Source organism: Protopterus annectens, chromosome 17.part0 (genome assembly GCF_019279795.1).
Source record: "Protopterus annectens isolate FY-2018-M chromosome 17.part0, PAN1.0, whole genome shotgun sequence".
Classification (NCBI taxonomy): Eukaryota; Metazoa; Chordata; order Ceratodontiformes; family Protopteridae; genus Protopterus; species Protopterus annectens.
The window spans coordinates 706,444,815-706,472,143 of NC_056751.1; the positions used below are offsets into that span (position 1 = coordinate 706,444,815).

The following is a 27,329-nucleotide window of genomic DNA, read 5'->3' on the forward strand; positions in this document are numbered from 1 at the left end:
AAAAAAACTGCTCAAACAGCCAATAGCTACAATTTCTGGGCCAGGGACCACTCCTCTTGTGGTAGATAGGCTACCTGATGCTCACCACTCCCACTGATAAGCTAGAAGGCTTCCCTACAATACAGAAAGGCTTGGGGGGCTCAGAAGCTTACAAAGAGTCCAGGATACAGCAAATCTGTACCTGGAGTAGACTAGTAACAGGAAAGGCAGGAAACAAGTGCAAATGGGCTTTTAAATCAGAAGGTTGAAAGAGATGGAAAAGCTTCCCAAACGGCCAGTGAACTACAATTTCAGGGCCGAAATCCACTCTTCCCATGGTACATAACCTACCTAGTGCTTACTACTCCCACTGATAAGCTAGAAGGATTCCCTCCAACACAGAAAGGCTTGGGGGGCTCAAGCTTACCAACAGTCCTGGATACAGCAAGTCTGTATCTGGACTTGACTAGTTACAGGAAAGGCAGGAAACTAACTTAAATTTTTTTGTGTTACAGAAAAGCAGCTAAAACAGCAGTAAATACAATTCAAATTGTAGTGCAGGCCAGCACACCCAAGTGTGTAGCAACACTACGGCGGGTTTATCTTTTGAGCTTTGCCTAAAAAAGGCACTATAGGGGTGGCAAGAGCCTTTGCTAATATCTGAAAGCCCAGGGGTGACAGGTGCAAGCCATCACTAGCGAAGCAACGTGACTTGTCGAGCATGCCATCCCAGGCTGACAGGCACTGGATCCCCTTTGAATGACACCAATACTTAAGCCAATTGTTGAAATTGATCATATTGTCTTCATATTGTGGCATCATTCTTGGTGAGGGTAGGATGCTACTCAAGGTCAGGGTCATACCGGCCTGGGCTACATGCTCAGAGAGCTCCTCTATGTCTCTCTTCATGTAGTCCAGGGAGGTACATCTCAGGTCATTCACACCAGCCTGGACAATGACTGAGTCATATTTGTACTTGCCTTGGAGTGACCTGAGTGCTTGTGTTATGTGGCGGATCCTAGCGCCCAATAGGCAGCTCACCGTGACCTTCTTGTTCAGCCTGGTGAGCGGGACGTCCGTGTGCCTGACAACAGAATCACCTATTACAAGTGTATCAGGTGTGTTGTTTAGCCTTAAGGGCTGTGACTGTTCGGCACACTGGCTTTGTGAACGTGTTGCACGTGTTTTGTTTTGGGGTAGCGGTTGCTTGGATGTCTGCTTTGGAGGTCTCTGCTGCTTAGGCAGATTCTTATTTAGAGCCTCCAAGTATGTTTTTGTGTGTTTGTTTGGTTTGCTGTTGTGGTAGGTCTATGTGAGACTGGAATTGTAGTGTGTGTGGTTACCTTCTCCTCCTGAAATATCCTCCATCATTTCTCTGCCAACTAAGCCAAGAACACTGCTTCACTGGGCCTGATAATATGCCTTCTGAATAACATGAAGCATGAGCTGTCAGACATCCTATAATTTCTGTTTAACCATAGCCTCCAGGTGGGCTTTGTACTGAATGCACTAGTCCCTCTAAGTGTAGACCTTCCACACACTTGGGCAACTGCAGAACCATAAGTCTGACTAGTCTCATATGCAAGGCCATGGAAGAAAATATCATGGATCTGATAAACCGTGACATAGGAACCTGCAAATACTGGACCCTACCCAGTTTGGTTTTGTCAAAGGCAGGTCATACCCACTTAACCTAATGGACTTCTTTGAGAAGGTCACTAAAACTATAGATGAGGGCAAAACAGCATACACTGCCTGCTTTAACCTGGCTAAGGCATTCAACACAGTACCTGAATCAGACATTGTAGGCAAACTTAGAAAATCAGGCATAAACCCATGTGTCACTTAATGGGTAGCCAGATGGCTCACTGATAGAATGCAGGTCATTAGGATAGGGGAAAAGGATTTTCATTTGTACCTAACTTTAAATATGATATAAGTAAGCTTAGTATCTATCTAAAATTGTACACGAGACAACTCAATTCAAAGTTATACTTTATGAATAAACCCAGCATTGAAATGGAGAGGTGGATTAACCCAGTTAAACGAAGTAGTTTATTTATTCCTCCACAAAATCCTTTGATACTAGCTTTTGAACACTTATGTACCTCTCAAATAAGAAAAATGGTTGAAACAAAATTGGGTACTTACAAGAATTTGACATCTGCTGAAGAGTTTTGTTTGAAGGAATTGTCAACAAGTGGACAATATAGGGTTATGAAGCCTGACGGGGGGGGGGGGGGGTACTGATTATGTCAAATACAGATTATTCATGGAATATGCAGAATGTACTGGAGGACACTGATACTTATGCTCTGGTTTCTAAATTTGAGGTTCAGAGGGCATATATTAAGATTGGCAAATTTATGATTTCCTGTGTGAGGGAATAGTAAGTCAGGATGAATACCACTTCCTGACAGTAGAACACCCAGTTATGTCTAGCATATTCGGTATTCCCAAGATACATAAAGACACTACCAACCCTCCCTTTAGACCTACAGTGGCAGCTAGAGGCTCAAAAACGGAACCTTTAGCATCATACATATCCTAAAGGATACCACATATCCTAAAGGACTCGTGCCACTGTCTAGATTACTTCAGGACTCTGTCAAGTTCTAAACTGGGTGAATTTTGGTTCGTCACTGTTTGATATTGTCAATTTATTCTCAGTAATACCCCAGGATATAGGTTTGGAATGATTTTCCAAAAGCCTGGAAAAACATGGTCGTATCCACCAAGTTAAAAGAAGTTTATTCGTGGATTTAATGCAAATTGTTCTGGAAAACAACTATATCCAATTTGAGGGCGAATACTATAAACAGTCCACGGGAGTTGCAATGGGAGCAAGATGTGCCCCAGTATTTGCCAACTTGGTATTAGCTGAATGGGAGAATCAATATGTTCTGTCATCTACTTTTGCATCCAAAATGATTATTTACCGATGATTTTTGGATTACATATTTCTTTGGAAGGGCACTCGAGAAGAGTTAGATTAATATATAATATATTTGAATCAAACCACAACTTTCTTGAGATTCACCAGTAAGGTGGGTAAGAGTTCGATCCAGTGGTCCCTCTCTACAAAGGTGGTGCCTCAACAGATCCTGAAAACGATCACCCCATAAGCCTGACTAGCTTGGTCTGCAAAGCTATGGAAAGGATCATCATGGACCTCATAAATAAAGATATTGGGGACCTACAGACACTGGATCCTACCCAGTTCGGCTTTAAGGGCAGATCCTGCCTCTTAAACTTGGTTGATTTCTTTGAAACAGTCACCAAGGCCATTGACGAGGGGAAGGTGGTCCACACAGCCTACCTGGACCTCGCAAAAGCCTTCGATACAATACCCCACTCTGGCATTATAGATAAGCTCACCAAGCTTAAATATAAACCCTTATGTCACTAGATTGGTTGCAAACTGGCTCAAGGACAGAACCCACATGGTTAGAATTGCTGGAGCCATATCAGACTCCAAACCAGTTACAAGTCCCACAAGGCTCAGTCCTGGGACCTCTCTTGTTCGGTATATATTTCTCGGAGGTACAGGCCAACACGGAAGGACTGTGGCTGACCAAGTTCACAGATGACTGCAAACTGGGTGCCATAATCGACTCTCCAGCCGACACAAGCATCCTCCAAAAGGGCCTCATAGAAACAGACAACTGGTGCCAGAGCCATGGCCTCAAGCTAAATGACAAAAAGTGTATAGTCATCCCCTTTGGCAAAAACAAAGTGCCCACAAATTACCACATAGGTGATAATCCATTAAGTACAGAAGAAGTAATTAGAGATCTGGGGACCCAAGTTGATAGCAATCTCTCATTTGACAACCACGTGGCCAAAGTGGTTAGAAAAACATTTTATATAGCCCACCTAATCATGAAGGGATTCACATCTAGATCAGGGGAGGTCATCGTGCCTCTTTACTCATCACTCATCAGGCCCATAATTGAGTACAATGCCCCTTTTGGGATGTACCTCACCAGACACAAGCAGCAACTGGAAAGACCCCAAAAGTACGTCACCAAGAGGATCAAAAGGTTCAAACAGATGCCATATGCTATGCTGCCCGGTTAAAGAAACTCCAGCTCTACTCAGTGGCATACCGCCTGCTCAGAGGCGATCTGTGCCTGCCGTATAAAGCCATGTCCAACCCGGAATTAATGGACATACTGCACCTCAGAAAATCCAAATCCCATCAAGCTACGTGCTCAAGAGACTTGAACCTCAGAAGTGAAATAAATAGGACATGCTGGAGGGACAGATCCATAACCCAGAGGCTCCCTTCACTCTGGAATAAAATCCCAGTCCAGGTTAGGCAGAGTCCCTCATTGACTCTCTTCAAGAGGAATCTTGATGAGTGGATGGGAGATCGTAGGTTTACCCCGGGTATCACTTCTGTGTCACTGTTAGACAGAGGCACAGTATACTAACCGTGAAAAAGGGCATAGCAAAATTAATTTAAAATGGGTGGCGAAAGCCAAACACAATCTGGCTAGGCTTATAAATGCCCTAGGGCAGATAGCCTAGTATGAACCTATGAAATACAGCTCAAATAAATGCAATTAAATTAACAAATGAATAAAAAACAAGTGCAGAAGGCAGTAAATTAGAAGGCTACTAACAAGCAGTAATAAGTGCAGAGTAAGAGCCACTGAACAGATAACTGCATGCAGAAGAGCAACTAAGATAGTTACAATAAGAGCAGCTGAATTATATATATATATATATATATATATATATATATATATATATATATCATATAATATAATTTTTTTTTTTTTTTTTTTTTTTTATTTATTTTTGAGGGAGGGAACAGAGCAGGATTAAGAGGCTACAAGGGTTGTCCTTCCCAAATATACTCTCTTTCTACACAGTAGGAGTGCCTGAAATCATAATATAATCTCACTGCACTCAGTTGAGTGAGCAAATGAGATGGGGCCAGACGGAGTATCCAAATACAAATCTACAAGAGGGGCGGGCAGTTTCAAAGCCACCAACATTAACACCAAAGCAAGAACAAGGTGGGTGGGTGGGGAACTAACTGTAGAGAGATAGCCACAACTTCAGTTGAGTTGATATTCAGTGAAAAACACAAATAAATTAAATACAGTACTATATGCAAAAGAGCAGATAAAAGTGTACTTAAATTCACTTATACGTCCAGCTGATTTCAGGTAGATGCTAGCCGGCCAAAGCTCTGATATTAATATATGTATTAGTGTGTGTATGTGTGTGTAGATATATATATATATAAAATAAAAAAAATGTGTGTGTGTGTGTGTGTATAGATATATATGTATGTGTATATATGTATATGTATGTATGTATATATGTATATAAAATGTTCATAGCTGTGTACTAAGCTAGGTTCATAAGTAGGTACTGGGCTGTAGACCTAAGTAAGCTTAGCCAACAAGGTTCCTTGGCTTACGCCACTCAGTTATTTTCGTGTGCCACTGTTGAGCAGAGCCACAGAAGTGATCCCCGGGGTGTAATTTCCTATTTCCCATCCCCTCATCAAGATTTTTCTTGAGTGCTAATGAGGAACTTTGCTTGATGTAGATGGGTAGCTTGTACCAGATTATGGGAAGTCTCTGTGACAGGAATCTATCCCTCCACCATGTCCTGTTTATTGTGGTGACGAGGTTTAGGTCCCTAGAGCCTGTAGCTCGGAGGGATTGGGATTTCTTTAGGTGTAGCATTTCCCAACAGCTCTGGGTTTGACATAGCTTTATATGTTGGGCAGAGATCACCTCGGAGTACGGAGTAAAGCTGGAGAGAAGGTCAGTGTAGGGCATCTGTTTGAGGCCAGTAATTCTCTTTGCGAAGTAGTTCTGTGGCCTTTCCAGATGCTGCAGATTTTTTGTGAGGTACATTCCAAAAGGGGCATTGTACTCTATAATGGGTCTGAGTGTCGAGTAGAGGGGAACAATGACCTTTTTTTTTTTTTTTCCCCTGGATGAGAACCCTTTTGTGATGGTGTGCCACGTAGAAGGACTTCTGACTACTGTGGCAATGTGATTATCAAAGGAGAGAGTACTTTGGGTCCCAAGGTCTCTTATCACACATTCGGTGTTAAGTAGACTGCTGCCTATGTTGGTAGTTCATGGGTACAGAGTTTTTACCAAAGGGGATGACAATGCACTTTTTGGCATTGAGCTTGTGGCCATGCCTCTGACACCAGGCATCTGTCTCATTGAGGCCCTTCTGTAGGATGTCCACATAATTTGGGGACTTGACTATGGCTCCTAGTTTGCAGTCATCTGCTAACTTCGTTAGCCAGAGGCCTTCTATGTTAGCCTGTACTTCAGAGAAGTAGAGAGAGGTCCCAGGACTGAACCCTGTGGTACTCCACTTGTCACTGGTTTGAAGTCAGATTTGGAGTCTGCAGCATTTACAGTGTGGGTTCTGTCAATGACCCAGTTGTCAACCCATCTTGTGATGTAAGGATTTATACCTAGTTTAGTGAGTTTAGCTATAATTCCAGAATGGGGTATGATGTCGAAAGCCTTGATGAGGTCAAGATAGGCTGTATGAACTACCTTACCCTCGTCTACAGCTTTGGTGACTGCCTCAAAGAAGTCGATCAGGTTCAGGAGGCATGATCCTTTCACAAACCTGAACTGGGTGGGGTACAGATTTTGGAGGTTACCAATGTGTTTTTGTTAGAGTTCCATGGCCTTGTAGACCAGGCTCATCAGGCTAATAGAGTGATGGTTCCTGGGATCAGTGGTGGCTTCCCCTTTTATGGAGTGGGATAACTGTTGCTGTGCGCCATTCAGTGGGCACAAAGCCTGATGTGAGACTATGATTGAACATGATGCTTAGGTGGGGACCAAGTTCGTACTGAAGTTCATGTAAAATGCAGCCTGGGATGTTGTCCGGTCTCATGGATGTTGTGTTTTTGGCTTTAGAGAGTGCAGCTGTTACCTGTGTAGTTGTGATTACAGGGACTCTGCATTTTTCCTGTATAGATATGGGCCCTTTACAGGGTGAGAAGGGGGTAAAGTTAGCACTAGGGTGAGAAGGGGGTAAAGTTAGCACTGAACCTATCTGCCAGGATGTTAGCAATATCAGTTGGTACTGTAATTTTCGTGCCGTTGTGCTGTAACTCGGAGCAGATCTGGGTGTTGCCATTGAGATTCTCGACATAGGTATAGAATGCTTTGTCCTTAGAATCAGTGGTGATTCTGTTTTCGTAGATAGCTTTGGAGGATCTTATAAAGGGATCTTGGCTTCTTACTGAGGCTGACCAGGGAGCTCCTCCACTCATGGGATTCTACTTTTTTTTTTTTTTTTTTTCTTGCATCACTTTCTTCTTTCTGTTGTTGTGTTTATTTATGGCAGTGGACCACCAGATTGGCTCCCTTATTTTGGAGGATAGTGTCTTGGTTCTGTTTGGGATAGCACGATCCATGCACTCGTGTAAGTGCTTATAGAGTGCATTTGTGTAGGATTCAGCAGTCGTAACTGTATTGTCCATCTGCATGGGAGTCTTGAAGTTCACCACTTTTGTCTTAAGCATGAAGTTGGCTTTGGAGAAATTTATTTACTGTGGTTTCCTTTTAATGTGGTGGGATGTGGATATCTAGGGTGATTAGCATATGGACCAACGAGGAGTTGACTTCAGATGTGGAACACTGGTCACTCATGTTGGTAATGACTAGGTCTAGGATATTGCCCCTGGTGGGGGTGTGGATAAGTTGATACAGGGCACTGGAATTTATGAATTCCAGAAAGCATTGAGCGAAGGAGTTGGTAATAGCCCTGGAGCCTTTACAAGCCTAGCCCATAGGATTACCCTGGAATCGTGCCACCCAACCTTAGTTCCCAGTGCCTCTGTCGAGGAGAGCCACTGGAGTGATCCCTGGGGTGAATTTTCTATTTCCCATACACTCATCAAGATTTATTTTGAAGAGGGCCAGTGAGGTGCTCTGTTTGACATGTATGGGAAGTCTATTCCATAGCATGGGCAGTCTTTGGGTTATGAACCCGCCCCTCCCGCATGTTCTGTTGATTTGTGGTAATGAGGTTGAGGTCTGTGGAGCATGTGGTGCAGATGGATTGGGATTTCTTTAGATGTAGTATTTCTAACAGAGCTGGGTCAGACATGGCTTTGTAAGTCAACCAGAGATCGCCTCTAGGCGATATGAGACAGAGAATAGTTGATTTTTTGAGTCTGTCCATATAGGACAAGTGTTTAAGGCCCAGGATCCTTTGTGAGGTACTTTTGCGGCCTCTCCAGTTGTTTCAGGTGTCTAGTGAGGTAAATGCCAAATGGGGCATTGTACTTTATGATTGGCCTAATGAGTGAAGAGTAGAGGGAGACAATCTCTTTCTTCCTGGATGCAAAACCCTTAGTAATGAGATGTGCCATAGAGAAGGACTTTCGGACCACAGTGGCAGTGTGGTGGTCAAAAGAGAGGTTGCTGTCAACCTATGTTCCCAGATCTCTTAACACCTTCTGTATTCAGTGGATTACTATCAATGTGGTAATTCCTGGGAACTGGGTTTTTCCCAAAGGGGATGACTACACATTTTTTGGCATTGAGCTTTTAGGCCCATTGTTCCGACACCAGTCATTGGTCTCAGTGAGGCTTTTCTGTAGGATGTCAAATCACTTGGGGAGTTAATAATGGCTCCCAACTTGCAATCATCTGCAAACTTTGTCAGCCAGTGTTTCTTCGTGTTGGCCTGGACTTCAAACAGGAGAGGACCCAGGACCAAACTCTGTGGGACTCCACTTGTGACAGGTTGGCAGTCTGACTTGGGAGTCGGCTACTTTCACACTGTGGGTTCAGTCTGTGAGCCAGTTTGCAATCCACCTAGTGATATAGGGGTTGATGCCTAGCTTAGTGAGTTTTTCTATGATTCCTGAGTGGGGAATGGTGTCAAAAGCCTTGGCCAGATCGAGGTAGGCTATATGTACCACCTTGCCTTCATCCACGCCTCTGGTGACTGACTCAAAGTCGACCAGGTTGAGCAAGCACGATCTACACTTCACAAAACCAAACTATGTGTGATCCAGAGTTTGGAGAGTCCCTATATCCTTGTTTATTAGGATCATGATGATGCATTCCATAGCTTTGCATATCAGACTCATTGGGCTGATGGCCGATGGTTTCCCAGGGTCTGTAGTCGGTCCTCCTTTGTGGAGAGGGAGGACTGTAGCAGTGCGCCATTTTTTAGATACAAAGCCTGAGGTGAGGCTGTGATTGAACAGAGCACACAGGTGAGGTGCCAGTTCACTCTGTAGTTCATGTAGAACACAGTCAGGGATATTGTCAGGTCCCATAGAAACTGTATTCTTGGCCTTGGACAGTTCTGGTTTAACCTGTGCAGCAGTAATACTGGGTGCCTGGTAATATACTGGTATTGTGATTGGTCCTTTGGTGGAGGAGAGAGGGGTAAAGTTGGCATTGAATCTGTTGGCCAGTATATTGGCAATATCTGTTGGCTCCGTATAGGAGGTACTATTGTGTCGTATTGCCATGGAGATACTTTACATAACTATAGAAGGCCTTGTGGTTGTCTTTACTATCTGCTGCAATTCTGTTTTCATAGCTAGCTTTATAGGATTTGATGAGGGATCTCAACTTTTTGTTGAGCCTGATGAGGGAGTTTTTCCAGTCTTGGGACTTCACCTTATTCCGCATCAGTTTCCTCCTCCTGTTGTGGAGTTTGTTTATGGCAGAGGGCCACCAGATTGGCTTCCTTTTTTTGGAGGAGAGCATCTTGGTTCTATTGGGTATAGCGAGATCCATGCATTTGTGTACGTGTTCGTACAGTGCATTGGTGTATGATGCGGCTGTCATGCAGCTATTCTCCATTTGCATGGGTGTCGTGAAGTTAGCCACCTTTGTTTTTAGGAGCCCAAAGTTAGCTTTGGATAATTTTTTTTCATGGCTACCTTTGCTGGAGGGGGGGGGATTTGGATTTCCAAGGTGATTTGTTTGTGGTCGAATCTAACCAGGGAGGAGTTCTCTATTTGTATAGAGCAACGGTTGCCCATGTTAGTAATGACCAGGTCAAAGATGTTGCTACCTCTAGTTGGGGTAAGAATGAGCTGGTCCAGGGCATTGTAATTCCAGGAAACATTGGGGAAGTGTATTGTTACAGGAGTCGTTTTCCCAGTTAATGGAGGGGTAGTTGAAGTCGCCCAGTATGAGAGTGTTAGGTTGGACCCAAGTATTCTCCAGGGTGCTTAGGAATGTGGAGTGCGAGTCTTGGGACGTGGTTGGGGACCTATAGCTGGCTTTGACCTGAATCGCTGTCTTGCCCAATGTTAGCTGTACCTGAAGTATCTCTGATGCATTATGTTGTGCTACCAGTCTGGAGGTGTGCACATCCTTTATGAATATGGAAACACCACCACCTTTGGAACTTTGGTCCAATATCTGGGGCCGAAAGGTGTGGAATGAGTTATAGGCTGATAGTCCAGGGGTGCTTTCTGCTGCCTTGAACCAGGCCTCTGTTACAGCACAAATGTCAGTGTTCTCCATTTTAAGGAGTCCTTCGAGCGAGTGCATTTTGAGACTTGGACTTCTAGCGTTGAGCAACATGACCCTCAGGTTGCATTTGTTTGTAGCAGTTATGGTGGTAATTTGGTCTTTGGAACACTGCCTAAAAAAGGCACAGTAGGGGTGGCAAGAGCCTTGGACATTATCCGGAAGCCCAGGGGTGACAGATGCAGGCCATCTCTGGCAAAGCATCAAGGTCTGTCAATCATGTCATCCCAGGCAGACAGATACTGGATCCCCTTAGAATGATACCAGAAACTTAGCCAGTTGTTGAAATCAATCATTTTTCTGCTTGTACTGTGGTGATGGTAGGAGGCTGCTCAGGGCTAAGGTCATACCCACCTGGGCTACATTTCTTCTATCTCTCTTCATGTAGTCCAGGGAGGTACATCTCAGGTCATTCATGCCCACATCTACAATGACAGTCATATTTGTACCTGCTGTTGAGGGACCTGAGTGTGTGTGTTATGTGGCAGAGCCTGGCACCTGACAGGCAGCTGACTGTTACTTTCTCCTTATTCAGCCTAGTGAGTGGGACATCCGTGTGCCTCACTATCGAGTCACCTATGACTAGTGTGTTGGGCATGCTATTTTGCCTTGGGGGGCTTTGGTTGAGTAGCACACTGTTTAGGAGAGTTATGTCTCGTGATTAGTGTGTTGTGGTGGTAGAGTATGTTTCTGTCTTGGAGGTCTCTGCTGTTTTGGTAGATTTTTGAGAGCCTCTGCGAAGGTGGGTGTGTGGTATATACACACATACGTGTATGTTTATATAACATTTTAATTAAAATTTAATATGCACACATGAATTTTTATTTTTTTATTTTTACCGGGCCTTATTACTCGCTCTACATATAAATTTTTAACTATGTACAAACAAACCCAGTATTCCAGTTATTTTTGGCATCCCTAAAGTACACAAGGATGTGTCCAGCCCTTCCTTTTTGACCTATAGTTTTGGCCTTTTTGACCTATAGTTTCGGCCTAGAGTGCAAAAACATGTCCTTTAGCAGTTTATATTGATCAGACGTTGAAATGCATCTGTGAATTCTTTTCCACCCATTCTCCCAACTCCAAGTACACCAACTAAGTACAATCTCAAAACCCTACCCACACGTGCAACATATATACTTGGGATCCCTTCATTTCCCATTCACCTTCTCACAACAAAATGCGGACACCAACCCTTACAGTAGTTCTAACCCTCACTATTACAGCACACGTAACCTCCTACCATCACAATAGTAACCCAGACTCTCAAACTAGCTCCCCCACCCAAGAAAAAACAGTCTTACTATTAATTTCACCATCCCTTTACAACCCCTCAAATTTCCATGTTGCCTCCTTCTTAGTACCTCGCCACCTATAACACACCCACACTTTCACAAAATGCAGCACATTTAGTGCAGAATACTTATCACTCAAATGGTATCAAAAATCATACTCCGTGGCAATGTACACCCAAATCATGGCTCTACAACCAACTACAACCTCCCCTGCAACCATAACATTCTACACCCCCAGGAAACCCACTGACCTCCTCATACTTTCAGAAATGCATGCAACCCTTGCCCTTTACTCCCCTGACAATAGTTCTCACAGAGACCTGGTTAAAACCTCATATTAGTTATAATTAATTTGTCCCCCCCCCAGTACGACGTTCTCAGACAAGACAGGACATCAAAAAGAGGTGGAGGTATTGCAGTACTCTTTTAAAAACAGCCTGATTATTGATATGCTGGACAATAATCGGCCAGAGTTCATTAATGCCAAAACCTTGTTCACAAAGTTAAAAATCCGTTAACAAAACACCGAAATATAATGGGTACCTATATATACCCCCCACGGCAGCAACATTAATACAGTCAAATTATTTCTGGACTGGGCTTCCCAAAATCTCCTACAAGAAACAATCTTGCTGGGAGACCTAAATATTGGCTGGTTCTCCTGTGACTCGCTCCACCCCTCCAGTTACATTAACCTACATGGTTTTACTCAATTAATAAACGCTACCTGTCTAAAAAAGAGTCCATCCTAGATTGGATCCTTACTAACAGGCCATCTAAACCCTGCCTCGTTGGCTCCCTTCCAGGCACCCTTAGCGACCACCTACCCACCTTTGTAGTAAGACACCAGATGAACCCCATGAAATCCACCACCCTCCAACAAATATGGTATGCAAAAAATCAATGCAGTTGGAGACCACTCTCATTTCTTTCCCTGGATAGTGCTGTTTACTACTACTTCAGCAACACCTTCCTTAACATTCTAAATTGCCTCACCCCTATCTGTTAGAACTAAATCCAGCTTTGCCCTCTGGTTTACCAAAGATACCCAATTATTACTAAAACAAAGAGGTGTAAAGCATGAGACATATGGCATTAAAATAAAACTCCAACTAATAGACAGGCATCCCTGGAACTAAGGAACAAAGCCAAAAAAACAAATTGGGTTAGACAAAAAGAACCACTATACAAACAATAAAACTAGACACAAAAATAACCCACAAAAGTTCTGGGCTGCCATTAATAAAATCCTGCAGCCAGGAAAGAGCAGTACTCCACCACCAAGCATAGACAGCACCTCCAATAATATTGCAACCGAATTCAACAAATACTTCACAAAATCCATTGTAGCTCTCCCCAACAGTAATTCTCCAACTTCAGTTCCATTCTCCAGTATTAGCCAAAATGGCATTGTCCCTCCTTGCATAATATATAAACACCTGAAAAAACTTAAACCCACAGCTCTGGTTGTGCTAACTTGCCTGAAGAATACCTCAAGATCGCAGCCAAAGCCATCTCGTATCCCATTTCCATACTAATCAATCGCTCACTGTCAGAACAACACATCCCTTCTCTATGGAAAATTTCCAGTATAACACCACTTCATAAAGGTGGTAACTCAGTAGAACTATCTAATTACTGTCCAATCACCATTCTATCTTCCCTGTCAAAATCCTGGAAAAATGTATATATTAAATTATGAACCATTTCTTGCCAACAATTTGCTGAGCAAAACTCAACACAGATTCTGTCCCAATCACAGTACTACCATAGTCCGTCTCAGCTTTACTAACACTGTGAATCAACATTGCAACAATGGCAACCTTGTCTCCACTGTCTTCCTAGCTCTCTCCAAGGCCTTTGGTATGGTCTCCCACACCAAGCTTCTAGCTGCTCTCTCTGATCTTAATCGTAGCAACTCCACTCTTGCCTGGTTCCAGGACTATTTAGCTAACTGCCAACAAGCCGTCAAATAGCAAAATTCCTTTTCCTCTTGCCTGTCTGTCACCCCTGGTGTCCCCCCAGGATCCATCCTTGGCCCTCTTCTTTTCAGTGTCTTCCCCAACCAACTTCACAAAGCCACCCAGCACACCACCCTTGTCCAGTATGCTGATGGCTCCACCCTGATCTGTTGTTCCCCATCACTCCCTCAACTCCAAAATTTAACTCTAGAATCCTTTCCAGCTGTTGAAACCTGGTTAGCCAACTCTCAACTTATACTTAAACCACCAGAAAAACCCAGCTAATGATATTCCGTCCCATAAAGAGCCTTAGACCCCACACTTCCATTCACAATATAATCAACTAACAACACCCCTATCACACCCGTCCAACACACCAAACTACTGGGAGTTACCATAGATCACAACACGATATTCGATGTGCATATTGCACAGACAAAAAAAAGTCCACAGAAATCTCAGAACCTTTACATTAGATGCAAAAAGTACCTCACCAACAATAGTAAAGCTACCGTCGCTAGAACCCAACTAATCTCCACTCTGTTGTATGCCTTCCCAATACTAGTCATCCTAAACAAAGCAGACCTAAAGAAACTAAACAGCTGCTACAATAAAATAGCTAAATTCATGACCGATTCACCCTCCAGTATATATCACTGTCTAGCAATTATCTTTGATAGAATTACCTAACCTACTCTCATATAATCAGCTTACAATGGCCCACCAAATTCTGTATAAACCTGAAGTACCTGCTCTACAGGGTCTTCTTAACATCTATTCTAACCAAAACCAGCTAAGATCCACCAACAAAGCATTGCTCAACATTACCAAAAGCAAAAATAGTACCGGGGACTCCCTCTATTTTACATATGTTGAAAAATTATGGAATTCTATCCTCTTTGAGATTAGGTCCATTTTTTTTTTTTTTTTTTTTAATTCTTTTATAGAGTTGATACTACAACATAATTATTGGGAAAGAATATTTTCAGCAAATGCAAGTTCATAGGTAGGTACTAGGGCCCATACAAGCCTTGCTAAAAAATGTACCCTGGCTTTCGCCACCCAAGAAAATCATTTTTCTGTGTGATAGCTATGGGGCAGCTATGGCTCTCCCTTCAGCAAATATTGTACAAGTATTTATGATTTATTCATGTTTTTATATGGTATTTGACTAATGAGGTGTTGAATGATTTTTGCTATCTCAAATATTACAATAAGACCACTTTTTTAAATGTTTTCACTCAAGTAACTCGAGTAGCTTTTAGATCTTTTTACAAGATGGTAAGATTGTTACCTCAAATTTTAAGAAATTGAGTCTGTATTCCCCATAAAACTATGTAACAAATCTAGCACGGAAATGTCACAACTCCATACCAAAATTATATCATTCACAAAATGGGCACAGTACAATACATGCTGTAAAAAAAAATAATTAACATTAATTAAATAAAAGTCTACCATTCAGTTAGTGCAAGGTTGGCATATGAATTTGCACAAGGGGTGCCTATGGCTAGCCGTTCATTTGTAAAGCCTATCATAGAGAAGGACATTATTTTCTAAAACTAAGGAATACATATCAGATTGACCTTTTCTGTGTCTAAACCGCTACAGCTGTAAAGATATGCTGTTATAAATTGGACCCCTTCATTATTCAGAATTCTAGTTAAAATGGAAACCTCAAAATAACAAAAATAAATTTCTCATATTCATTCCTGTTATACCATTCAAATGCTGTAAAAAAATACTTTCTATCAGAACTCGATATAATTTTATAAAAAATGTATTTAAGTTCATTCTCCAGCTGTATCCTGAGACTGTTGGTGTTTCTTGATGTTTGTGCTCCTTTGGTAAAGCATATGTGGTTAGTATAGTTGTTTCATTCATTTAAAAATAATGAGAATTCTGAACTGAGAGTGCCATTCATATGCAAGTCATTAAGTTCTTCACTAACTTAGAAATGTGCTACCTGGGAATCTCCATATAAATATTCATATCACATAGCATTCATCAATTCTGCATGATACTGTTTATCAAAAATCGCTATCCCTCCCCATTACCAGCCTGTTTAATAATTATAATGGTAGTAATATCTTCATTATTTTTGTAATTTGCGTAAAGCTATTAATGCGTCTATAGATAAGTTATATTATTTTCTAGCTTTATGTTGCTTCAGAAAATCTTAGCTTATCAATTGGACATAAATCAGAGAAAAGGCTTCTGTTAAAGGTAATATTGGAGGGAGTAAAGGTACTCTGCTTTCTAAGTACATCTGAATTGATGCTACTAGTAGTGGTGGTGCTGCGGTAGCATTGCCGCCTCACAGTAAGACGTTGTCCTGTTCGAGTCTCAGCTAGAGCGTCTTCTGTGTGGAGACATGCGTGAATGGGCGTACCTTCGTTGAAGCTTGTGCGTCAGAGCTGGCAACTCTGCACATAAAAATCTAATTCCAGTCATTAGCAGACCGGAGTTCCGCTGAGGTGACCCCTAACCAGGAAAAGCCGAAAGACACAACAAGTAAAGAATCTGTATTTCAAGTCAGCATTCATAATAAACTTGTGTACATGTCAGATTCCAATCGCTGGCACGTGTAAATGAAATAACTTCTTGAAAAAGACTTAATTTATGCTCAGAAGGGCAATTATTTACAGTTTAATAATTTTGTCTCTTTTGTGACATAGTGCATGTGGTCATTGTTATTCAGCATGTTGTTGCGTCTTCCTCATCCTCTTCCATGCTGTGAAACTTTACAAGACAGCATTCATCCAAAGTCCCTATTAGTGCTGTATTTCTTAAAATCTGAAAATTATTCAAATCTGGTGAGTCAGAAACTGAAGAAGTACTTCCTGCATTTGATTGCATCGTATTCATGTTCTGCATTTGGTTTGTGATTCCTGTGATCTAATTAATCCCTTCTTTGGCCAAACAAAGATATGACCCAGTTGGAAATCATTCCTATCACATTGTAACTTTCATTTTTAGTAGCTGTCGGTGTTTTTAGTAACATTATTCAAGAATTCTTTGTATTTAACTCCATATTGATTAAAATTAGAAAGATGCTGAAGGACCATCTAGTACTATAATCTCCTTTAACAACTCGGTCTGTATGACTGTAAAAATTAATTTATAAGTTGCTTATAACCAATACTAAGCTTTAAAGTTAATGCTTACCACTTAAGCAGTTCAGGATTGATGAGAGTAAAAGGGTTGATAGTTCTAGAGAAGAATATGCTGCACAAAAAGAGACCCGCTAAATGTTTCACTTGCGTATGGTAGGCATACCAAATATCTTTGTGATTCTATACATAAAATTAGGGAATTCTAACTATAGATGACAGGTTAAAAAGTATAGTGGGTACAGACCCTAAATTTATCTATAAGAAGAAAAATTTAGAGAAACATTTAAAAGAGAATTTTGTGTTATAAACAGCCTTCTTTAACTATTACGTGAAGTACTTGCATTGGTATGTTTTCCATCAAAATTGTAAATTCTGCAAATATGTAAATAAAACATCTGAATGTTGTTACCAGAAAACAGCAAGAAGTATGTATTTAAATATTATGCTGATTTCTAATAGCCAATATAGTATATGTAGCTAATTGTCAGCTGTGTCAAGCATTTTATGTGGGGAAAATGAATCACCCTGTAAGAGTGAATAGATGAGAATTTGTCTGATTTGAATAATAGAAAACACACTAATGCATTAGCGAAACACGTTTCCAGTTTTAATGGGAATCATCGGTTTAAGTTTCAAGCATTGGCCTTTTATGGAAGGAGCTATTAAAATATACACTGAAATTACAGAGTTACGGTGGATATTAGAATTAGCAGCAGAAAAGTGTCCTTGTTTAAATGGCATGGTGTCTTTAACTCATTACATCTGAGTGAAGCCTCCAGGTGCATCTGTAGTTCACTCCTTCTGACACCTCTAGGCATCTTACATCATTTGTTCAGGTTTGCATCAATAATTCCAAAAACTTGCTATGTACAAGATTTTAAAAGATTTCTTCGTAAAGCTTGCACAATGGCAAGCTCTACTACAATAATATTCTCTGTCTAGTGCAGGTAACTAGATATTAACTGTTTTTAATTTCACATTTTTCTAAATATCTCAACAACCAAGTAATACAGACAGAACTCCTTAGCCTCATATGAAAGCTCTTGGCTAGATGTATAAAATGCTGCTGACAGTATTTGTGTATGTTGAGGGGTTGCTGAGCTATTAAAATATTACAAATGTAATAGTAACTGTATTTATTGTGACTTATAGATTTCAGCTTAAGACCTAGAACCTAAAGAATACTACCACTATAAAAATAGTTTCTGGTGAAGTTTGCCATTTACACTTCTTTCATAACTGCTATGGTTCCAGAGATTTTGAAATGTGAGGACATAATTTGATTCTATCAAAAGGCTTAAGTTCCACCCATTGGAAGTTATAGTGGAAACTTCCTGAGCTCCATGGGAGTGAATTAGTTAAAACAAGTTTTAATAAAGCAAAAAGATATCCTGCTACCCAAAGGTCCAAGCCAAGAAAATACCAGAAATTCAAAACGAAACACATGCAGGACCACCAGGCTTAAAAATATATATAAACGGATTTGTTGTACAATCAATGGAGAAGCGCTTTCACATATAAAAACATGCTTCACCAGCTCTCAAAGACAAAATAGTCAGTTTAATTTAAACAAGTTTAAAATGATGTTAACCAATCAGATTTGCACAGTTCTAATTAATTAGTTAATTAATCATTTAGGCAATGGAGCAAATACTGACTAGAGATATTTAAAACACATTTCATGTTACACAAACAAGAGAAAACCTATATTTAGGTGCATACATACAAAAGCAACATTATCAAAGGCTTAAGCATGAAACGATATATAAATATAAGATGTCTAAATATGCATCATATAGATAGATAAGCCCAAAATAAAATAAAATAAAATAATAACAAAAACAACAACAAAGGAAAATGTATACCGTTATGACATAATATAATATATTCTGTATTTACGTTATTTATTTTATGGTGTTATTTTAATTCCACTATAGCTAACTATTTCACATTTTCTTCTATTTTGTGGTTCCGTTCAATGTTATATTTTTATTTTATTTTAAAGGGCGTGCTTCCAGGGCTGGTTTTAAACTAACATGATTGTTAAGCCCTGGAAAAATATGGACACTGTCTGAAAATCCATTTAACTTCCACCACTTCTGTTTGACTATTTAAGTTGCCCCCCTCATGTTAGTAGGCACTAGTTGTAAAACTCTAAAGCTAAACTTTGAGTATTAAAACTAACTATATGTTTAGCTAATGCGTTTTGTTGATTCTGATTCCTGATATCATACAGGTGATTATAAATCCTGTCTCTTAATCTTCGTGTAGTCTTGCCTACATAAAAACAGGTACAGCAATCACAAGAAGCAAGCTAGACCAGGTTTATACTATTACAAGTGGCAACAAGCCTAGAAACAAACTTAAACTTTAAGACAGGATGATCAAAATCCTGTGTAGTAGTTATAACACTACACATCCTACAACGCTTACATGGAAAAGTTCCAGGGGTCAAATCCCTGTCTAACTCCTGGTTCCTAACAGAACACCCCATTACATCCTTGCATAAAATGCATTTCAGATTATTATTTCTATACGTGAAACGCGGGAAATTCCCTACTAGTCTGGCAGTGGCTGGGTCCAGTAGCAAAGCGTGCCAATTATGTTTAACTATTTCCACTACACGACCAATATCCCCTCTATAAGTAGTCACAAAATGAAGTCTATTGTCATTATTACAGTGTATCGGAGTCCTTGTTAAAGGAGCACTCATCCCCATTACTACTGTAATATTTACCAAAATGGATCTCTTATAGCCTCTCTCCAAGAATAGCTTGTCTAGCTCATCTAACTGTAGTGTTAGGTCTAATGAATCTCTACAGATTCTCTTCAGTCTATGGTATTGGCCCTTAACTATGTTTGAAAAAATCATTCTAGGATGCATACTGTTAAAATGCAATAAAGCAGTCGTCCAACAAGGTTTTCAATATAGTCTAGTAGTTAATATCCAGCAGGATCTTGACCTATGGTAACATCTAGAAAGTCTACAGAGATGCAAGAAGAGGTCATACTAAACTCAAGAAAATGAGTAGTAGAGTTTAAATATGCAACAAAATCATTTAAGCTCAATTCATCACCTCTCCATAAAAATAGGATGTCGATGAAACGTCTATAGAGGGAGATATTCAGAAATCCAGGATGGTCAAATAGAAAAGCCTTCTCCCAATGATGCATGGCAAGATTAGCGTAAGAGTTCGCACAAGGGGTGCCCATGGCGACACCCCAATGCTGCAGATACATTTACCCATTGAAAATAAAGATGTTATTGGTCAATACCATATCAAGTAGCGTAGTAATAAGCATGGTTTCTTCACTAGACATCCAGTCACAGTCGGTGAGAATCTCTCTAATGGCTTCTAGACCAAAATCATTGGGGATAGAGGTAAACAAGTTCTTAACATCTAAAGTAACTAGAATACATTTCGGGCCAATAGAATTACTATTGTATATCTTAATATCATCCAAGAGTTGAAGAGCGTCCTTTAATGTAGTAGGAATCATTTTAACTAATGGACCTAGCTTATACTCAACATAAATTGACATGGTCTCAGTCACCCAGCCACTGCCAGATACAATCCGTCTCATAGGGGGTGGACCTAGCTTATACTCAACATAAATTGACATGGTCTCAGTCACCCAGCCACTGCCAGATACAATTCATCTCATAGGGGGAGATGTCAAAGACTTGTGTATCTTAGGCAAGCCTTTAATTAAAGGAACCAGAGGATGTTCCAACACATAGGAATAAAGTTCAAAATCGATCTGTCTACACATTAGGAGATCATACAGGTTATCCCAAACTCTTCTAATGGTTCTATCCAAAAATGAAACATCCCCCATTTGATAGGTGTGGGAATCCTGTAACATAGTTAACATCAACATAGCTAGAAAAATCTAGAAGAACAATACCCCCACCCTTGTCTGCAGGTCTAATGGCTAGAGTATTATTTGTACATAGCAAAAAACAAGTTTTGAAAAACAAAGGCATAAAACGTTGATCTTACTGGCTTTAAGTATTTTGTATTTAAATTTTATATAAACAGAGTTTTTATTAATTGAATGTTATTTATTAGGGTCGTGATGTCATTAATTGAATGATTAATGCTGTTATAAATGCTAGCTTGTATGACTGTTAGATGTAGCCTGATGTTGTGAACATACGTTTTTCTTTGGTACATGGTGTCCAAGGATCACTTTGGTTTCAAATTGGACATGATGCAGTGAATTTCGGGTCTTAATGGCCACGTCAATTTTAAATATATTTTTTGAAAGGCAGAAGATTGAGATTTTTTATAACATCATGGCTTTTCAAGTAATTATTCATGAGCTGTGAATTGTTAATAAATTCTGATGAATCTAGTTGGCTAAAGTACTTGCTCAAATTCTTTTTCTGTTGGTCTTTGTCTGGTGTGGAGCGTTACATTTTTTGTTTTATAATTTTTATTTTAAAGGTCTGAGATGTTTTCTTGTTCATAGTTTGGTTTTAAACATCATTAAAAATGTCCAAAGCACAGTTTAATTTTGAATGTGAAAATATATGCTATAATATGCTATAGTTGTAAAATTTAAGATGAATAAATGGCAAGAAAACATTTCCGTTTAACGTGATTATTTCAGTCTTCTGCCATAGAACACAGACTTGAATACAGTGAGCAAGAAATGGTATAAACAAATTGACGCCCTTGCTTGGTGTTTTATATGTTTTATAAGAAATAGCTCCACATTACATGAACATGTGTATTAGAGGTCAGAGACAGGAGCTGCTGTTTGTTCAGGTAGTTTTGCTTCTTCTTTTTCCATTTCCATACAGTCACAGAGAACTGCATTGTAGAAGTTATACTGTGTGTAAGAATTTAGATTGGAGCTGTGTACAACTGCATAAACAGAGCTTCACTGAAACAATAAAAAGGAGAACTTGGTCACATTGTTCTTTTTATTACAGTATGTAGAAAACAACAAACAGGATGATAATGACTGGTTTAGACTGGAATCGAACAAAGAAGGAACAAGGTAAGAGTTCACAGTACGTACCATGGCTCAAGTGTAACTTTCTAAAACCCTGTAAAGATGCTTTCCCATTCTTTGACTAGTGCTGTTAAAAGGAAAATTATACAATGAATATGGATTAGTATTCAAAAGTCATGCACACTGTTTCAACACAGTGTGCTCATTGTAAATTAAGCATACTGATGGGAGAAAGTCTGGCTATCGCAGCCTCATATAGTGGAAAAATAAAGCAAGCAGTTTTGTAAAACTAAGAGAAACACTGTCCTGTATCAGAAATGTTTCTATTATTTATTCATTTTCTTATTATTTTTAGAGGATGTACATTTACCTTTGCAGTAAGGATAGCCAGATTTCCTTATATCAGTAATGTAAAAACTCTCCCATAAAGCAGCCAAGAAGGACACTTTATAAAAATAACAAAACCCGTTTTCCAATCAATTCTTTGAGCATATCTGTGAAGGTTTCAGCTATTTTTACACGATGTATTGACCACTTTTCTGCTTATTTATTGGGAACGTTTTTTAATTAGTTATTCACATGTCAGTGGGCTCATTTCAACTAAGAGAACAGGTCAAACAGCTGTTTGTTGTGATGCTGCAGTATGTAGGTGTTGGCACATGCACCATATCCATGCTGACTGCATGAGTTAGCTGCCCACTACCATATCCATGCTGACTGCATGAGTTAGCTGGCCACTACCATATCCAGGCTCACTGCATGAGATAGCTGGCCACTACCATATCCAGGCTCACTGCATGACTGCATGACTTAGCTGGCCACTAGCATAGGCATGCTCACTGCATGACTTAGCTGGCCACTGGCAGAGAAAAGGTGGATTATGCAGTGACATTATTTAAGAAAGCAGTGCCTTTGTATAATGCCAGTAATCCATGAATGGCTTTGTGGATAAATCCTGTGACTGATCTTGGACTTTTGCTAAACTAGGCCTCTGACTTTTATGTTATGTAATGCTGGTAGTGAAGTAGTACAGTAGTCACTAAAACATTCATAGACTGCAGAAGGATGGCATTATAGAGGTGTACAGTAACCACCATCTCATTTTCTATTTTTGTCGTGCCATCTTTTATTTCTTATCCCTGATTTTGTAATTCCCTTGACTCTCTATGCCTTCCATTTTAAATCTTGAGTGTAGATGTTCTTCATCTCACATTGCTGCAGTCCTTACACTTGGGTAGTCCGCTGTCCTCGGTCGGCCCGAATATCAAAGTATTAGGCTGACGTCGGTCAAGGCGCTTAAGACTGACATCAGGACGTCAGGGTACAAATGCGCATGACTGACGTCATATCCTCAGTCTTTTTTGCCGCATGGTCCGATGCAGAAGCAGCGTTGCAAGTGCCGTTCGGCGTTCTGAAATTTTTCGAATTCGGAGTTTCAGACCGAGTCAAAGTTGGCTAAGTACCCCGTTGGGGAATATTTTAGTTTTTTCTTGCCTCAGTGGTTTACCGGATGTCAGAAAAAGTGAATAACTGTATTTCTTGTGGGAAACAGATACCGCATAGAGATTATCATACTTTGTGTATTCCTTGTTTGGGGCCTGAGCACGACGTTGTTTGGTGTCGCTTTTGTGCTAGGTTCAATAAGCGCACTATTAAGCGAAGGTTAGATTGTGCCAGGTTGGTCTTCGGGAAGCGGTGTAATTATAATATGCCGTCGGATGCTCCGACGCCCGCTTCTTCGAAGAAGCGCAAAGACAAAGCAGCTAAACCCAGGCAAGAAGAGTCGTCCGTACCGGACGCCGGTTCTTTAGAGGCGTCAGTGGAACCGGTGGTTCCGCCGGAGGCTTCTCTGGAGTCCCAGGGGGAGACTTTGATATTGCAGGATGTGGCCTCTCTGGAGGCAAGTCAGGCTGAAGGGGCTTCTCAGGTTACTGTACTCCCCTCCCTTCCTAGGGTGGTTAGGCCCTCTCCTTCTGTTTTCAAGGCTTCTCCCAGAGGCAGGCCAGGTTTAGCTTCTGTGGGTGTCACTCCTAGTTTTTCAGGATCTGTGCCCAAGAAGCACATGCTTAAAATGGCAGAAGATTTAATTACTTTGATTAGAGGTTCTTTGCTCCCTCCTGATAAGAGGCCTAGGGTGGAACCAGAGTTGGGGAGTTTTGAGCAGGCTTCGGATGTTTCAGAGTCTTCGGCTGAAGACTTGCAGGAGTATTCTTCTTATTCTGATTCTGATGTGGATGATTCTACTCCTTCTGCTTCTCCTCCAGAGGATTTTTCTTTTTCAGAGACTCTTCATTCCATGAGGGAACATTTTAAGTGGGAAGGTCAGGACTTCTCTGATTCCAGGAAAAGGCTTAGGGAATTTTTGCTTTTACCCCAGCATAGGCCTTTGGCTATACCACCTGTTCTGGATGTTGTGGAAGATGTGTTTGCAGAGGCTTCACTTAATCCTGATTCTTTGCCTCCTGCTCCTGTTAAGCCGGACAGGTATTACAGGGTGCCTGAAGCTCATAAATATCTTTATAAGAGTCCTAGGGCGGACCCAGAAACTGTTAGTCAGGGACCTAAGGGCGTCAAGGCCTCTGTTGTAAAAAATCCAGTTCCTCCAGAGGCCAGATCTTTGGATAGATGGGGAAAGAAAGTCTATACTTCTTCCACCTTAGCTAGGAGGGCTTTGAATTGCCAGTTTCACATGTTGAAATATCAAAACTATCTTCTTTCTCAATTGAAGTCTAAGGTAGATGCTCTGGCGGAAGGCATTGAGTGTAAAGAATTACAAGATTTGGTACATGTTTCTGAACAGGTGGGTAAGCATTCTTTACAATGTGGTTTTGATGCTGTACAGGCCTCATCTAGGGTGGCTGCCACTGGGTCAGTTCTTCGCAGGCACGCCTGGCTGAGGGATCAGAATTTATCTGACCATGTTAAGACTAGGATTTTAGATGCTCCTTTGCAGTCTGATGTGTTGTTTGGTTCACCTGTGGAGGCAGTCTTAAAGAAAATGGAAGACAAGGCTAAGTCTATGCAGGCTGTTAAAGATTTTTTGCAAGTTCAGCCTCCGAAGTTTAGTAGGAATTGGCCTGCTAAGGGGTGGACGTACCCTTCTTATGATTCTCAGTCTAGGGGAAGATCTAGACGTGGTAGGGGCAGAGCTCAGGGCTCTTTCAGACCTAGAACAGGGAGTTCACCTGCACAGTCTTCGGGTGAGGGCAGGGGTCAGTCCTTTCGTAAACAGGCCCAATGACCTACCTTTTCAGCTGCCAGGGCCTTCTTGTTTGGCAGCGCCTTTGGGAGGAAGGTTGGCACTCTTCAAAGAAAATTGGAGTTTAATTACCCAGGACAGATGGGTATTGGATATCATACACCAAGGTTACAGGTTTTATTTCCATACCTTGCCTCCTTTCAAAGGCATGCCAGACGTTCCTCCTCAGCAAAGAATAGAGGCTCACAAACAAATTTCTCTGCTGCTTCAAATAGGGGCCATACAGCCGGTCCCTCTGCCAGAAGTGGGCCTAGGATTTTATTCTCGCCTGTTCCTAGTACCAAAGAAGGGGAACACGTGGAGACCAATTTTGGATTTATCTATCCTCAACACTTATCTGGACATTCCCAAGTTCAAAATGTTGACGTTACAACAGCTTTTACCTCTGCTGGGCAAAGATCACTGGATGGTGACTCTGGATCTCAAGGAGGCTTACCTTCATGTTCCTATCAGGCTAAGTTGCAGGAAGTATCTGCGTTTTCGAGCTGGGACTTCTCATTATCAGTTCTCTGCATTGCCCTTTGGCTTATCTACTGCACCCAGAGTGTTCACGAAGGTTCTGGCTCCAGTGATAGCTTTCTTCAGGCTAAAAGGAATACAGATCTATCCTTATTTGGACGATTGCCTGATTCTGGCCCAAGGAAAGGACGAACTTCTTCATCATCTGCAATATGTGATAGCAGTGCTAAGATGCCTGGGGTATTCTGTGAACGAAATAAAGTCCAGTCTAGTACCCTCTCAGGACATGTGCTTTCTGGGTGTGAGACTGAATACAGCATCCCAGATGGCTTTTTGACCCCGGACAAACAAAAGAATCTTTCCCTTTACTTCCATCAATTGTCTCATCAGTCTAGGCTGACTGCAAGGACAGTCCTTCAAGCCTTGGGGTTCATGGCATCTTGTATTCTGGTGCTTCCCAATGCCAAACTGCATATGAGGAAGCTACAATGGTATCTCAAAAATGTATGGACACAGCACTGCCAAGATATGGACACTGTCATTCAGATAATACCTTGCATTCAAAAGGAATTTTTGTGGTGGGCTCAGGAATGTCACCTAAACAAGGGACTCTCTGTGACCCGGCCAGAGGCGAGTCAGATTCTAACGACAGATGCCTCAGACAAAGCTTTGGGAGCTCATCTAAATGGAAAGTGGATACAAGACACATGGCCTGCCAGACTACAACATCTACATATCAACTTGAAGGAGATGTTAGCAGTCCAATTTGCATTAATAGCTTTCAAGGATTTACTTCTTCCAGGGCAGGTGTTGGTTCTAACAGACAACACAACTGTCATGTGGTACATCAACAAGCAAGGGGGAACACATTCTTATCCTCTATGCAGACAAGCAATGATTTTGTGGGAGACTGCTCTCAGTTTACAGCTAAATCTTCAGGCAAGGTTTCTGCCAGGAGCACAGAACTCCTTAGCAGATGTGTTGAGCAGATGAATTATGGATCCCCACGAGTGGAAATTGGATCCTCATGTGTTTCAGAAATTGACAGTGTCATGGGGAACTCCAGACATAGATCTGTTCGCTTCTCCACTAAACTACCAGCTGCCAAAGTTTTGCACAAAAAGGTTTCATCCCACAGCTTGGAAAGTGGATGCTCTTTCTTTCAATTGGAGCAATCTTCATGTGTATGCCTTTCCACCTCTGCCTCTCCTTCCAAAGGTACTTCTAAAGGCCAGACAGGACAAGCCAAAGATGATTTTAATAGCTCCAGATTGGCCTCGACAGCACTGGTACCCATTACTGAGAAGTCTGGTACGGGAGCCTCCATGGCCTCTGCCTTCGATTCCACACCTGCTGTCTCAGGAGAACAGTCATTTACTCAATGTCAAACTTCACTCTCTTCACCTAACGGCCTGGCATATTCTGTTTTAAACTCTGGAGGGTCTCAGCTTCCACAGCAAGTTTTGAATGTTATTTTGGAGGCCAGAAGGCCTAGTACAAGGAAAGTGTATGCAGATAAATGGAAGAGATTTTTGTTTTGGAGTGCAGCAAAGGAATTTGATGTTTCTAAGCCTAATTTAAGTGTGGCTCTTCAATATCTGGCTGAGTTACTGGACAAAGGTTTGTCCTTCTCTTCTATCAAGGTTCATGCTGCAGCAATTTCTGCTCACTATGACTGTGATCCACCATTGTTTTCTCATCCTTTGTTTAAGCAATTCCTTAGAGGGGCAAAGAATACAAGACCCCCACGTAGAGCTCCTACTCCTGCTTGGGATCTCAAT

General features: G+C 41.1%; 1 protein-coding gene across 1 annotated transcript in view; it reads left to right on the plus strand.

Moving 5' to 3' along the window:
- Window positions 1-27,329, plus strand: part of UFC1 (ubiquitin-fold modifier conjugating enzyme 1) — a 163,160-nt gene that overhangs the window by 39,319 nt on the left and 96,512 nt on the right. The window contains exon 2 of the mRNA XM_044059128.1: window positions 21,808-21,875. Within this exon, the coding sequence (XP_043915063.1) occupies window positions 21,808-21,875 (68 nt within the window). The remainder of the gene's footprint in view (window positions 1-21,807; window positions 21,876-27,329) is intronic.